Here is a 14,057-nt window from a genome sequence, read left to right on the forward strand (position 1 = left end):
TACACTTTATATTCAAGTTGATTTATGGTCCAAGGTATTTCATGTTTACGCATGAGCAAGGCGCAAAGAGAAATTCATATGGCTCCAATTACTTCTCAATTCGAATATCCATATCAATTTACATTTAGACCGAATTGGTAAGACGCGAGTTGTGGAAATCCTGGAAATTTCACGTAAAAATCTGAATGTGGTATGGCTCATAGAAAATTGTATTGAAATTGGATAAAAATTGTAGAAGTAAGAGGTTGTCAGAAGGATTTGCGGTCACACAGGTATACAACAAATCAAAAGTTGTTGAGAATGGCCTGAAATCTATATTGCAAGCGGAAATTTTTTTCATTCCAAAAGTAATCAGAGAGCAATAAAGAGATGTGAAAACTTACTTCCTAATTCCAAGCACATAGCTTTCTATGTATTTTCCCCAGTCGATTTTGGCCACGTTGAAGTTGAATTCTCTTCTGTCCGATTCGCAGAGTACAGCATTAAGATACCGCACATTCTCGTCATCGAAATTCCACTCATTGGTGGTGAAGTATTCAAGGCATACAGCTGCTTTGCTCAATTTGTCTTGGATCCTCATCATTCTAAAATAATTTAAGCAACATTGATATAATTTCGTGTAAGGAAGGGCGATCAATCTTCTGAAAAGATTATTCGTTATGTGGATACATACATAGGCTTTCCTCCAGTCAAATTCATTGCGAAATCCATCACATAAGCCGGCGCCCAATGGAGAAGATACTGATTTAGGACGTTCAGTATTCTTGAAGAGGTCACTGTTCCATCAGGATACCATGAGACCTCATTGAAAGGATATTGCCTCATATACATAAAGCATGAATGTATGAAGTTATACCAGCTGATAGGGTTTTGCTGACCTGAATAAAAAGTTTGGATGTAAAACGTAATTTTTTGTTTTATTTGATTTCAGAAGAAAACCTTAATTATTTAGTTCATGTCTTGATAATGAAGGTAGCAGGCGATTAAAAAAAAATTAACATAGAGATTTCATATAGAACGATAGATTTCTTAAAATGGTGGCCCGTATTATAGGAGAAATAAGGTGAGTGCAGATGTAATTACTTATTGAACGACAACTGATATCTCCTAATGTAAAGCTTTATTGGTTTTGAGCACTTATTCATTAATGCGTCATTTGTGTCTTTGGAAACCCTAGATCTGAAAATAGGTAAATGCGAGGGTCAATATGAGATGTCATTGTTGTTGGTTAGTTTATTTAGATGATCGATTCTGATTTTATATTGTTTTGGTGACTCGATCAACATTTTATAAACAACTCGAAATCGCTATTCAAAATTTCGACTTGGTAGGAACTACTAGTGAAATAATGGGTTTTATGATGCCACCAAGGCATCAGGCAATTTTGCACCAAGTTTGAAACTGTTATTTGTCTGCTCGCTAAGTGTCGGTATCATAAAGGGTAACCGACGGTTCAACCGTTACGTCAACTACCAAATTCCCATCTAGATATAAGGAATTTTTGGTCCAAATTGAATATTTAATTCCGATGTGAAATGATGATTTCAAGCTTCATACAAAATTTCATGTGGATCACTTTAACAGAAGCAGAGAAAATCCAAAATTATTATTATTATATTATATTATAAAAGGATAACCGACGGTTCAACCGTTGCGTCAACTACCAAATTACGTAGTTCTAGAAAGGAATTTGGTAGTTGACGCAACGGTTGAACCGTCGGTTATCCTTTTATAATAATGATAATAATAAGTAGAGATCAAAAAAAATTAAACAAGAAAAACTTCGTTTGGCGTGGCGGTAAAACGCACGTGCCTTAGCAAAGTAAAGTGAATTCGAAAGTGGTACAGTCGTGAAGTGTAACATTTGTTCTGTTCTGGTTGATAACGACGCCTTCAACTGCTTTTGGCATCGATAAAATAAAGGAAATGGAAATTGAAAATTGTCGTCTTGCTGGAACTACTATAATGTGTGTCTCACGAAACAATTAGTACCATTTTAAACCATTGTATCGCTATAGAACGAGCTCAACTAAAGCCTAAAGACCTGAATTTTCTACTAACAATTAAGTGCGGAATGGTAGATATATGTATATGGGGAACGAGTAAATTACGACCCTACGTGTTTGAAACCCATTCTTACTAAAAAAGGTATTCGTATTACCAGGCACGTATCGTTTCTGACACCAAGCGGAACGCACCCGAAAAAATAATTCAATGAGTTTCATATAAACTGAACGTACGGTGTGCTTGGTTAGAACGATCTGCGGCGAAGAAAGCGCTCGTTCTTTCAACAGAAACGATTCTGTCCGACCGAGAACACCATAACTCTCTAATGAAAAGATAGAGAAACTTAATATTTTTATCGCTGTTGAGTTCGTTAATGGGCAAAATTCGATTAGGGATTTCGTAAATATTGCAGTTCGAAACTTTGTTTTTCTTAAAGGTCTCAAATTTTGCATTCAGATTGAGAAAAACACTCAAAAGCTTCTTGTAAAATTTGAAATAATTTGCGAGTAACCAGGACCAAAGAAAATTCAAGAATAGTATAAGAAAAATAAACATTCTTTCTGTCACGACAAAACCGATGGAAACGAGATTTTGGGTGTAATGCCCGCCACTCACGAAGCGTTTTTTCGAGCGTTTGGTAGCAGGCGTTCAAGAGATTCCAGTCGGGCAGTCAAGTTCATTCTCTGATTTACAGTCGTGCGGTAGTGTTCCGAGCTGCCCAACTGTAAACGCTCGAACATGGACGCATCGTGAGTGGCCGCCTTAAGTAACAATTTCAAGATTCGTGCACAATCATTAGATCGTCACATCATAAGAACCATTGTAATTCAAGAAGAATATTGAAAGAAATAACCAATATTTCTGTGAAAACCCATCCGATCGTTTGAGATTTTGCGTCTACCTATATGTAGAAAAATCATTTCAAGCTTCGTGCAAAATTTCGTGTTAATAGCGTCGTCAGAACCATAGAAAATTCAAGCAGAATATCGAGAAAATGTGATTAATAGATGATATCTCATACATGGTGCGGCAGAACCGATTGACGAGTTTTGACAGGTTATAGCTCGGGATGTGGTGGATGCAGGAAGGTGCGCAAGGGGTCTTTGTGTTCCTTAGAGTCAGTAGTTTGCCGTTCGAACGTTTTACGAAAATAACCGTTCTGTGATCGCGACCCAGCGGGCATTTTGGCATTCCGGTCAACGTTTCAGTCCACAATCAAAACTTGGGCTCGTCAACATTAACTTCCCAGCGTTATGTGTCAATTTTGAAAACCTCCCTACAGCCTGAATTGGAAGAACTTGTTGAAGAACACGATCTGGGTGACATCTGGTTCCATCAGGATGGCGCTACAGCCCACACAGCTCGAACTTCATTAGCTGTTTTGAGACTGATGTTCCCAGGGAGACTGGTCTCACTGAGAGAGGATGTTAGTTGGCCAGCGTTCTCACCAGATTTGAGCATCTGCGACTTCTTCTTTTGAGGTCACCTTAAAGACAAGGTCTTCAAACATCGTCCACACACCATGCCAGAACTCAAGCAGCGAATATCCGAAGAAATCCGGGCCATGTCGCTCGAGATATGCCGAAAAGCGGTCTAAAACTTTCAAAATCTACTACATAAGTGTGTCGCTGCTGACGCCTTCATCTTAGTGATATCGTTTTCAAAACTTGCAAAAAAAGAAAAAAGCCATATTTCCTACTGCTTCGAATGAATTTCTTTCTTTTATTTTAATCATTTTTTTTAAATAACCCTTGAAACTCGTCAGTCGGCTCTGCCGCACCCTGTATGATATCACTTCGAAAAAAAAAAAATGAAAAAATGTGGAAAGGGCGCAATAGTTTCATGAAGAACGGGAGCTCAAAAGCCCTCGACTTCACGTCAGTGCTCTGTCCATTTTTTTATAGCAGTATTTACATCGAAACAGTTATATTTTCGAGTTGGATAATTAGTTCAATGAAAGTTGACAATTTAATTTACCGGAAAACGTTCCAATATCTATGTAGGTTTAGGTGCTACAATGAATAATAATAGGACAGGAGAGAAGTTCTGTTGGCTTGGAAGAAGTGTTAAATATGTATTTATGCTAACTAGGTTAGTTATAAAACGATCGATTCGTAATTGGCAGATCTTGATATAGAATGGATGAGGAAGTATAATGATGAGGGAAAAGTAACCATTTTTCCAATATAAAAGTATTCCCATTTTCCTTCTAAAACCCAAAAAGACGAATAAATGCTAATTACCTGTGGAACAGTGGTAGATTTTAAGTTCTCTGCTCTTCGATGTACCAACCCTCCAAGCGGCTGCCAGCATGAGGTTTATAACCATATCGACCGGAATCAGATCTGCCGTTTTATTGGGATCGCAAAGCATAGTCCTGAAAAGGCCCTTTCCGGCTGCCGCTATTATTCCTGGAAACGGAGATAGAATAACCTTATCTTTATGATGATGACTATTCCCGGAAATCTCTAGTAAAGTTCAATAGTATATTCTATAACAAGCTGCAGAATGCGAATTCGAAAACGAGCGACGAACGAGCAAATTTTCGAACGCATAAGTTTTGGAATTGCTTTCTGCATATTAGATGATATTTTCTCTATTTCAGTCAAGTTTTGTGAAATATTGTCGAAAATCAATGAAAAATTTAGATTCTACCTCCTAGTGACTTTTTTATATCTTGGCAGTTGGTATGACTGTTACGAAAATTGACAGATTACAGAATTTGATTTTGATTTGTATACGTTTATGGCCAGTTGCACCATTTGCCTAAACAAATGAGGTAGGTAAGGTGAGAAATCTTTCAAAAATCACAAGAACTCAAATATCTCGTAAATTATTAATTTTTGGTTATCACTAAATATGGCTCAGACATCAAATGAGCCATACTAACACGTCCTCCAAGGTTCACGTCTGATTTGGAAACGTCCTGCATATTTTTTGTCCTGTATTTCTTATTATTCCACAGTTTTTGGTATTTGCGCAAGAGTCCACGACGGCCAAACATTCGTCATTTTATAAAAGCTGAAAGTTTTTCTCTTTTTCTGTGCATATCTCCTACACAGGTAAAGACGACCAGCGACTATAGAGTTAGGGGTGTCTGGCAGAGGGATAGTAACTGTCATAAGTGTCTGACTATGGATGACAACTTTTCTTGAGTTATGCCGAAGAAAATAAAAAAAAAATTGAGTTTTATATTTTAATGAATTTAAGGTACTATTTTATACACCATTACCACCTGTTACATGCCAAAGTAACCTCAACCCCAACTCTATAGTTGCTGGTCGGCTTTAACTATGTAACGAACATGTACAGAAAAACTTTCAGCTTTCATAAAATGACGATGGTCTTGCTGTCATGGACACTTGCTCTATATTATTTAGAATCTAAACTTCAGATAAAAACAATTATAATGCATAACGATTTCATGACTTTCTAGGAAACTCCTAGAAATCTTCAGAAAGAAAATGTTTTCAAGGACGATATGTCACAATCTTCAAGGAAATGCTGATTTATATGAATATTCAAAGATCGGAACAGGGCTATTTTGGACAAGTATGTTTTCAATAATTCCTTACCAGTAGGTCCGTTCCAATTATCTAGCCATCCCACCAACGGTCCTTCGATACTACTTAGTACTATGCTCGGTCTTACTATAACCAAGGGTAGGTCCCCTTTGTTTTCTTTCAGCCAGCTCTCGGCCAATGCTTTCGTGAAGGTGTAGGTGTTTGGACGGTCTCCTATAAGTTTGTCGGTCAGAGAATCAACGAGGTCCTCGTCCAAGCAATCGACCAAAGCGGTCACCTGGTCTGGACTTAAAGGTGGTGTGTAAATTTCCTCTTTGACCTCCGTCCTGTTACAGTTGCAGTAGGCTGTAGAGACGTGGATCTGAAAGATTTTGAGGAGTTTATCACCAAATGTCATCTTGTTGGAGTATCAAAACAATTTTGATAAGTTCAGAGATGTTTCAACTGCAGAGTATACTATTGATAATAATACTTGTCTAGATGAGCATCGATCGGAACTACAGGCTTGATAACATTGAAAAGCAGATCATTCAATAGCTCAGTTCAAATCTCAGACGCAGTGAAAGCAATGGAAAATATTACTGTCATCTGAGGCGATGGAGTCCCAGAAAAGCCTGCACAGAATACAATATGTTCTCCTAACAAACCTTACAAGCTCTAAGCTTGGGATAGGTCACAAAGAAACATGGGAGAGTACACAGTAGTACATAAGAACATAAAGCTTCTGATTAGTTGGAAATATTGATTGGTTTGGCTCCGGTTTTGATTTGGCTGTCAAATGGGAGTGAAAGAGTGCCACTTACCAAAGCTTCTAGATTGTCCATCTTCTTGCAGAGCTCTACCAATCTCTGCGTGCCAAGGACATTGATGGTAACGGATAATTTGAGCTTTTCATCGAACTTGACTGTCGCCGCGCTATGGAAAACTATGTTCACTACCCTAGCTAGCATGTTTCTGTCATTTGCGCTGATGGCAAGCTCTGGTTGAGTTATGTCACCCTCGATGGGTAACACTTTTTGGAGATCTTGTGGTCTCTCTTTGCGAATTTCGGAGAAAAGCTGAAAACAATGGCACATTTTAATATGTCTGAAAGCCTTACCCTAGACTTCCCTTATACAAAGTGCCTCAAAAGAAAGTTTATATATGTTTAGCTTACTACGTGAACGCAACGATTTGTTCGTATAAATTTTTTTCGAAATCGAACCCCCTTTCAAGATACAGGCCTTTGAAAATCTCGACGAATGGATGGTTTTATTTTTTTCTACGGGCACTAGAAAACAGTGAGTCATAAAACTCTACATAATATTAAGCGCAAAGTAGATATTATTCACACTTTTTTTTTCGATCTCTAAATTTATTATTAGGAGTTGAAAATAGCAACCTCTTTTGATTTTTCATCAATAAATCCTTCGTGGGAAAGATTTTCGAAAAATATTTTTTTATGGTTTCCCATTCTATTCTGGGGAAAAATCTGTTGCAAAATTTCAATACAGCCCATATTTTTCCAGAATAAATAAAAACTTACAAGCAGTGCTAACTAGATTCCACTCCATTTCATCGAATACATGTTCCATAGAATGAAATACATATACGATGATTTTGTTGTTATTTTCAATCACCAATAATAAAGTTATAGTATCGGAAAAATGGCTGGATATTTTGGATGTGTACTTGGGTTTGTGATAATAATAAAAGAAATGATTGTGATAAAAATTGTGTGAGCAACATCTACTTAGTGCTTCATGTTATGTCGAGTTTTATGACTCAAGGTTTTTTAGAACCCGTAAAAAATTAGAAACCGTCAATTCTCCAACGACTTTTAAAGGGTGTATCTTGAAAGGGGAGTCGATTTCGAATAAAAATTATATTATAGTGCAATTGGTCTGTACTTCATTGAAAATGAAGAAGATATCATTCAAACTCAATTCTCATCGATTTAGTCAAATGATTACAGACATGCAGATGTTGCAACAAGCCACACACCACGATCTGGTTTGGCTTTAGAAAAGAAATATTCTCAGGACACCTAACTTCTCGTTTTGGCGATGTGAATCGGGCACCGAGATTTTGTGATTTATCGCCTTTGGATTTTTTTTTTGTGTTTATGCCGATAAACCTCAGACTATTAAAGATCTGAAAACCAACATCCGTCAAGTTATTGGTGAGATATTACCCGAAATGTTCCAGTGAACCATCGAAAATTACTTCACAAGAATTGAGTCCTCTAAGGGATAATCATCTGAATGATGTTGTATTGCACATATATTGACAAGGTTCAAGCATTATATTGAAATGAAAATTTGATTGATATTCTAAATGAAAGTGTGTTTTATTTAATTTCTTTCATTTGAATTTTTATTTTATTTCGGAACCACCAAATATATGAATGGTCTTTATTTGTAAAAATATAGTGATTGAAATAAATAATCAAGATCAAAAAACATTACCCATAAGAGGTCCAAAGTTGAGGGTGATGTCTACATAATTTAGCTTTTAAAAAAATAATTTCGTTGATTGTAAGTGATGAAAAAAGATGTCCAAACGTAATAAAACATTACTCACCGGAGAACACAAGAGCTGTGCCAGCCTTTCGTGCGCGTTCTGGCCCTTCTTCGGCCTGATGAGTAGATAGATCTTCGATACTCCGTGACAGCTCCTGAGCAGCTTCTCCAACAGCACCTTGCCCATGAAGCCTGTTCCCCCGGTGATGAAGACGGTCTTGCCGTCGAAGAAGTCCGCTATCCTCATGGACGAGAGGGCTGGTTGCATTGAAGCCATTGGTGTGTTGATGCAGAGGTCCAGCGAAGGCATTAATGGGGTAGTTGAAACCTTTTACCTATTCCCTATCGAGATCTGATCGGAAGATTGGACATTTATCACAATTTACGAAAACCGACTGTGTTCTACTGTTGCGCTTGTATGTTCTTCGGAGGAGAGTTCTTGGAAGTTTGGAGTCTTGGGCCGGATTAGATTTTCGACTTCATCTTCTGGTTGTGTAGAGTCGACCTTATCTGGAAATGGAAAACTATTGTAATCTGAACACCTGGTTCTACATATATTTGAATTTTTTAATTTAAGCATATTTCTTGAACCCGGCTAACCTTGTTGGATCTAGATCGATGCGAATTTTTGACTTTATTCCTATTATGAATAGGCGCGTCCGTTCAGATGATATATGAAAATTATACATACAATGAAGCGAGTATTCGCAGTTCTTTTTATGAGTATCATTAGCACAACTGCATATTCATTCGGACTTAAAGCGTATTTTTTCATTCAGTTTATTTACCTTCAGTTCATTTGAGTAAATATGGACTTTTAAAATGGCGAAAATATTACAATTGAATTTTGCATTTCAAATAAATTGTGTATGATGATGTACCTCAAATTTTATTTGTAGCTGAATCGAGTTTGTGAGTCATCGAACAACCAACGCATATTCTTTAAATGGGACCAACCTCCATTTTTTAAAAAACTCAAATTAACTTTTTGAACCAGTCTGAAAATGGATTATACTTAGGCGTAAATTTATTAGATATTTTGGAAGGTGATACAATATATTTGTGTCAATAAAATTTGTTTCTCATATACTCATTCCCAATGGTCTATTTTTTTTTGATATAGGTAGTAGTAGGAATGTAGGATATTTTAAGTGCCGAAAAAGTTTAGTATGGTAGTTCCGCATAATGCTCCAACAATAGTCTGTCATTTTTGTGGATATCCATCGTCCTTGATATCTTCCATAGATTTAATTTCCTTGTGGAATCTTTCCCACGGTTCTTCACTAAAAAGTTTTCTGGAAAACGATATAGGTAGCTGTGGAGGTAGTGAACTGTTACCCTCATGTTCAAATCGAGAATTGTAAAATTAGAAAGCATAGTTTCCATTATGCTTTATGATTTCCATGAACATTTTGTACTACTTGAACAAATGAACACCAAGCGTTAGATTCATGGTGGTTTTCGTAAATCTTTTAACATCATGTTTCCATTCCGTATGTTACAATAGGCACTGAAAACCTGACGTCTTTTACGTTTTATTCTCAGGAAATTTACCTGACAAGTATCCGAAACAATTTCATCAGTCCCGATTTAATATGCAGAGGCGGAGGTAACATCTTTTCTGTCGTAACCAAAGCTTCATTAATTACGTTTTGTTGTTCCTTAATCATGACATCTTTTGAAATAAATATAAAAAAATTGACAAAACTGTACGAACTGAGTAAACGGTTAATAAATTTTCTTTATGTTAATTTAGTTATTCAATTTGTTAACCGTTTACTCAATTTGTACAGTTTTGGTTATTTCGAATTTTCTTTTAGTTGGTTATTAATTTTGTCATTTTTAGAATTTGAATTATATTTCAAAACAAAAATAATCCTAATATATCATAAATATATATTATTGTGAAAGAATAGGCACAAAGTTGTCAGTTTTTTATATTAATATCGAATATCCTTCATCAAGTAGACTCATAAAACTTTATAACATCTTTTGAAGGCTAATTTCTGTTTATCCAGTGTTCATTTTTAACTCTGCTGACCCAAATGCATCTTAAAAACAAGTATATTTTGTATATCCACTTTGCTGTCCAAAGACAATGTTTACCATCTTTAAATCAACACGAATTGCCCATTGATGCTTTTTTTTTCAAAATTTTTTCAGTAAAATGACCAATAGGAATTGAACAATATTTGTTACAGTAAAGTAGAAGAAGACATTTTAAACTACTTTTTGAACTGTTGATAAAAAAATTATAGTCGGGAATGTATTCTGCCAAACTCATTTTTGCTAAGAGTCCTTTGATATTATTGTTACAAAATACCAGATAGCTTTTCTTAGCGAAAAAAGCAGCAGATCCTTATCCCTTTAACGATGCAGGTAGTAATATTACCTGAGTAAAGGAGAATATTTTCTTTCAACTTGGATTCAAGTCAAGTATATCACCAGACTCCTCTGAGAGGTTTAGGTCTGCCATGAGATGGTTTAGTTGTTTTCGAAGAAGGTGGAAACACTTCTTATGTCCCATAGTGAATCAAAGTTTCATAATAACTCAAAATATATTGAGATAAATACCTAAATATATCAGAAATTCAGAAAATAAACTTCAACTTCGCCAAACGACGTGAAATAACCGATGACACTAAGAGCTCAATAGGTGCCAAAGCTTGGATTTCAGCAGGTAGATACAAGATACAGATAATAAATATTCTGTTTACTATAAAATGGACAATTAGTGAAAATATCGAATTCCAAATATTAAAATTTGCATATTTAATCGGGAATCAGTCAAATAAGTATATTTCATTCAATATAATAATATTCATAATGATATAGTTAAATTGTGGATTTGAAAATATATCACAATCCGACAATGTTATCTAACCAAGTTGGGGACACGTAAAAATTTCGTATATTCCCTCTATATATGTTTATTTTTCTATGATCAGAACTAACATCCATTAATCTGTATCTCAAAAACTAAAATGTACAAAAAAATCTGATGATGTTTTTGAAATCTTCACATTAAAAACATTCAACCGGCACCAATTTTTTTTTCATTTGGTTGGCCTGTGTAATTTATCATTTATTAACTCTGGAAATGTATGCGACCTCAAATGAAATTCAATTTAAATAATTATTAGCGAACTTCAACTACAATAACAATAAAGTAAAATGTCTGAGACCCAGAGATGTGAATTATAAATGAATTCCACATGGATTTGATGAATTTTTTATCATGGAGAAACTGCAACTAGATTCTTGAATAAAATGAATATTTCCCAAAAAATGTAATCAATAGGGTAGATAAGCAAATGTGTAGAAAATCCAGTTCAGTTATTAATATGATGGTTATTCATGTGTCTGCGGAAAATTAGAATTTCACTATTTTATTGAATGTATTAAAATTTGAACAATTTTGTTGAAGAATAGGATGAATTTTATAATACAGGAAAACGCTGAAACATATTTATTTTCCTATAGAGGCACATACGTAGGTAGGTACAGGTAATTTAATGCCTGCACAAATATGTACTGTCCAGCCAAAGAAGGGAAAAATCTCGGGAAAAATGGGCCATATACTGTAAAATTTGTTCTATATTCAATCATGAATTTTTTTCTGAATGCCTGAATCTACTATCGGTTGAACGTGTCTATCTGAAGCTCTGAGGGAATATCATAATGTTTTCCCTTTTTTTCTACACTACAAAGTCAGATTCATTATGGTTTGTGTCGTATTTGAACTTATAGTATGGCGAAAAAAATAAATGAAACCAATAACCAATAATTTTTTATGTGATGAAATAATTGATGAAATTGGTTTCTGATAAATCTTTAGCACGCAAACATAAAACTTAAGGTATCTATGTCCATATTACCGTTACCGAATAGAGAACACTACCAATAAAGTCAAGAAATAATATTTTGAATATTGATTCCGTTCTTGTCCAAATACTATACTGGGTGAAACATTTCAAAAGCTCCACTGAAATAACTTCTCGAGAATAGCCTGAATCCAAAATTTCCTCAAATAAAACTCTTAGTCTTCAAGAGGATATTGAATGCAGACATTGAATATAAACTTTGAGTTTGATTTCAAGTTCCTTTCAAGGTCAACTAGATTTTTTGAATTAGGAATATACATTTTTCTTGGTAGGATCTCATTCTTCGTGAAGAACATTCTTATCTTTCGTTTTTGCCATGAAATGAATTAGTCTAACCGCCAGTGGATGGCAGACCACACATATTTTAGGAGAGCCTAAAATTTTCTCAGCGAGTCTGTTACTAAGCGCGGTTGCGGTGGCCTCAGGAGCGACAGGTGTTAAAATTGTATAAACTAAAAAAGTATTTTAGGAAAGCTGCCGTTTGGATATGTCAAAATACACTCTCAAAGCTACTAAAAAAGGGCAGACGATTATCGCGGTTCTAGAGGGGTGGCAAAAATTTTCAAAATTGATAAATTTTTTTCAAAAGTTCTTCTTCTTTCTCTCAGTACTCACAAGTGAGCTCTTACTTTGATTAAACAATTCAACAATTTCAAACGTTTTTGAAGCCTGCATCTTTCCATGATTGTATGACATAGCATACTGATCACAAATTAAATGAGAAATATAAAAAAAATACACATTGTTGCCATTATAACCATTTTAAATCGTATCATTTCTGTTGGAAAAACTAACATTGAAGACAGAATAGGAATGTGATAGAGTCTTTGACATTGAATGGCGGCGTTTGGAATTGCTCACGTACGCAAGCGGCGGGGCAAATTTTCATGGTCTAGGTCTCTGTCCACTACTTAAGCTCACCATGGGATCAAAGAACGTAACATCCGACTGGGAGAATCAAATCACAATGGAGGAATGAAGTATTTCCAACTGTATAGACCAGTCTATACACATCCAATTAGAGATCTAATTATATAGTTACCATCATGATGTATAGTATGCCTACCTGGTAAGGATGATCGAGTAAGAGTTGTTGAAGTTATCATGAATAATAAAACGTATAAGAGATGTATTTTCAAGATTGCCATATTTCCTCTTTAAAATGAACTCTTCCTTGCCAATTTCTTTTCAGATGCCTACCCGGTTTTGAAATGTTACAGTTTAGAGTTTATGGGATTTCTTCATTAAGTATTTGAATTATGTAAGGAATTGAAAAATTTAATTTATAATTGTTGATTTAGATATTGGATTGCTTTTGATGTAGAGTTTAATTGTAATTTCTTCATTATTTGAATTATGTAAGGAAATCTTGAAATGACTATTGTTATGCCTGTAGTTGCCATTTATGTATAGACCCATACTATATCCATTTACTCTGGGTATACCATAGTATACTGAATCATATTGCACTTTGGACTTCTCTTTTGCAGTCAGGCCATTGGCCTTTTACCGCTCCAACTCATTGTTAATAACCTCTGGTAGAATTACTGTTTTCCGAGGGAAGTGGTTTCTTCGGGGCTTTTTCGTTAAAATAGCAAGCCTTCCTTATAAGGTCGTTGGCGTGATTTTTCACTTTTTTGAAGGTCTCCACACTCAGGGTCTATAAGATGATCGTAAAGGAATGGTATTTGCAAGTCTTCATGTATCCTTACGTTGCTGACAAACCATGGTGCATTTACGGCTCGTCTCAGGATTGTATTCTGCACGACTTGAAGTTTCTCCAGATGGGTCTTTGGGGCGTATCCCCAAGTCGGGCATACATAAGTCATGACCGGACGAATGGTGCACTATAAGTGAAGAAGCTTATTGGAAAGAGTCATTTTGCTGATTTTGCAAAGTAGCGGTTGCAACGCTGCCGTTGTGCCTTTTCCAGTCACCGCTGATGTGACGTGTTGTTTTCAAGTGATCTTCTTGTCAAGTATCACTCCCAGATACTTGGCCTCGCTTTTTCATTCGATCCTTCTACCGAACATTACGACGTGTCCTTGGGGATCTTTCTTCTTTCGACTGCAAAGAACAGCCTCGCTCTTCTGCGAATTCACTTCGATTCTCCATCGAGCGAACCATGATTGAAATTTTGC

At 35.7% G+C, this 14,057-nt stretch overlaps 1 protein-coding gene across 5 annotated transcripts in view; it reads right to left on the reverse strand.

Annotated features, from left to right (window-relative positions):
* LOC123674516 (putative fatty acyl-CoA reductase CG5065) overlaps positions 1–14,057 on the reverse strand; it is a 54,546-nt gene that overhangs the window by 3,021 nt on the left and 37,468 nt on the right. For all 5 annotated transcript variants that reach the window (XM_045609403.1, XM_045609407.1, XM_045609404.1 and 2 more), the window contains exons 2-7: positions 8,094–8,542; positions 6,335–6,589; positions 5,583–5,892; positions 4,251–4,418; positions 674–878; positions 384–584 (exon numbers count right to left, since the gene is read on the reverse strand). In XM_045609403.1, the coding sequence (XP_045465359.1) occupies positions 384–584; positions 674–878; positions 4,251–4,418; positions 5,583–5,892; positions 6,335–6,589; positions 8,094–8,342 (1,388 nt within the window). In that variant the 5' untranslated portion in view covers positions 8,343–8,542. The remainder of the gene's footprint in view (positions 1–383; positions 585–673; positions 879–4,250; positions 4,419–5,582; positions 5,893–6,334; positions 6,590–8,093; positions 8,543–14,057) is intronic.

Source organism: Harmonia axyridis, chromosome 3 (assembly GCF_914767665.1).
Source record: "Harmonia axyridis chromosome 3, icHarAxyr1.1, whole genome shotgun sequence".
Taxonomy (NCBI): domain Eukaryota; kingdom Metazoa; phylum Arthropoda; class Insecta; order Coleoptera; family Coccinellidae; genus Harmonia; species Harmonia axyridis.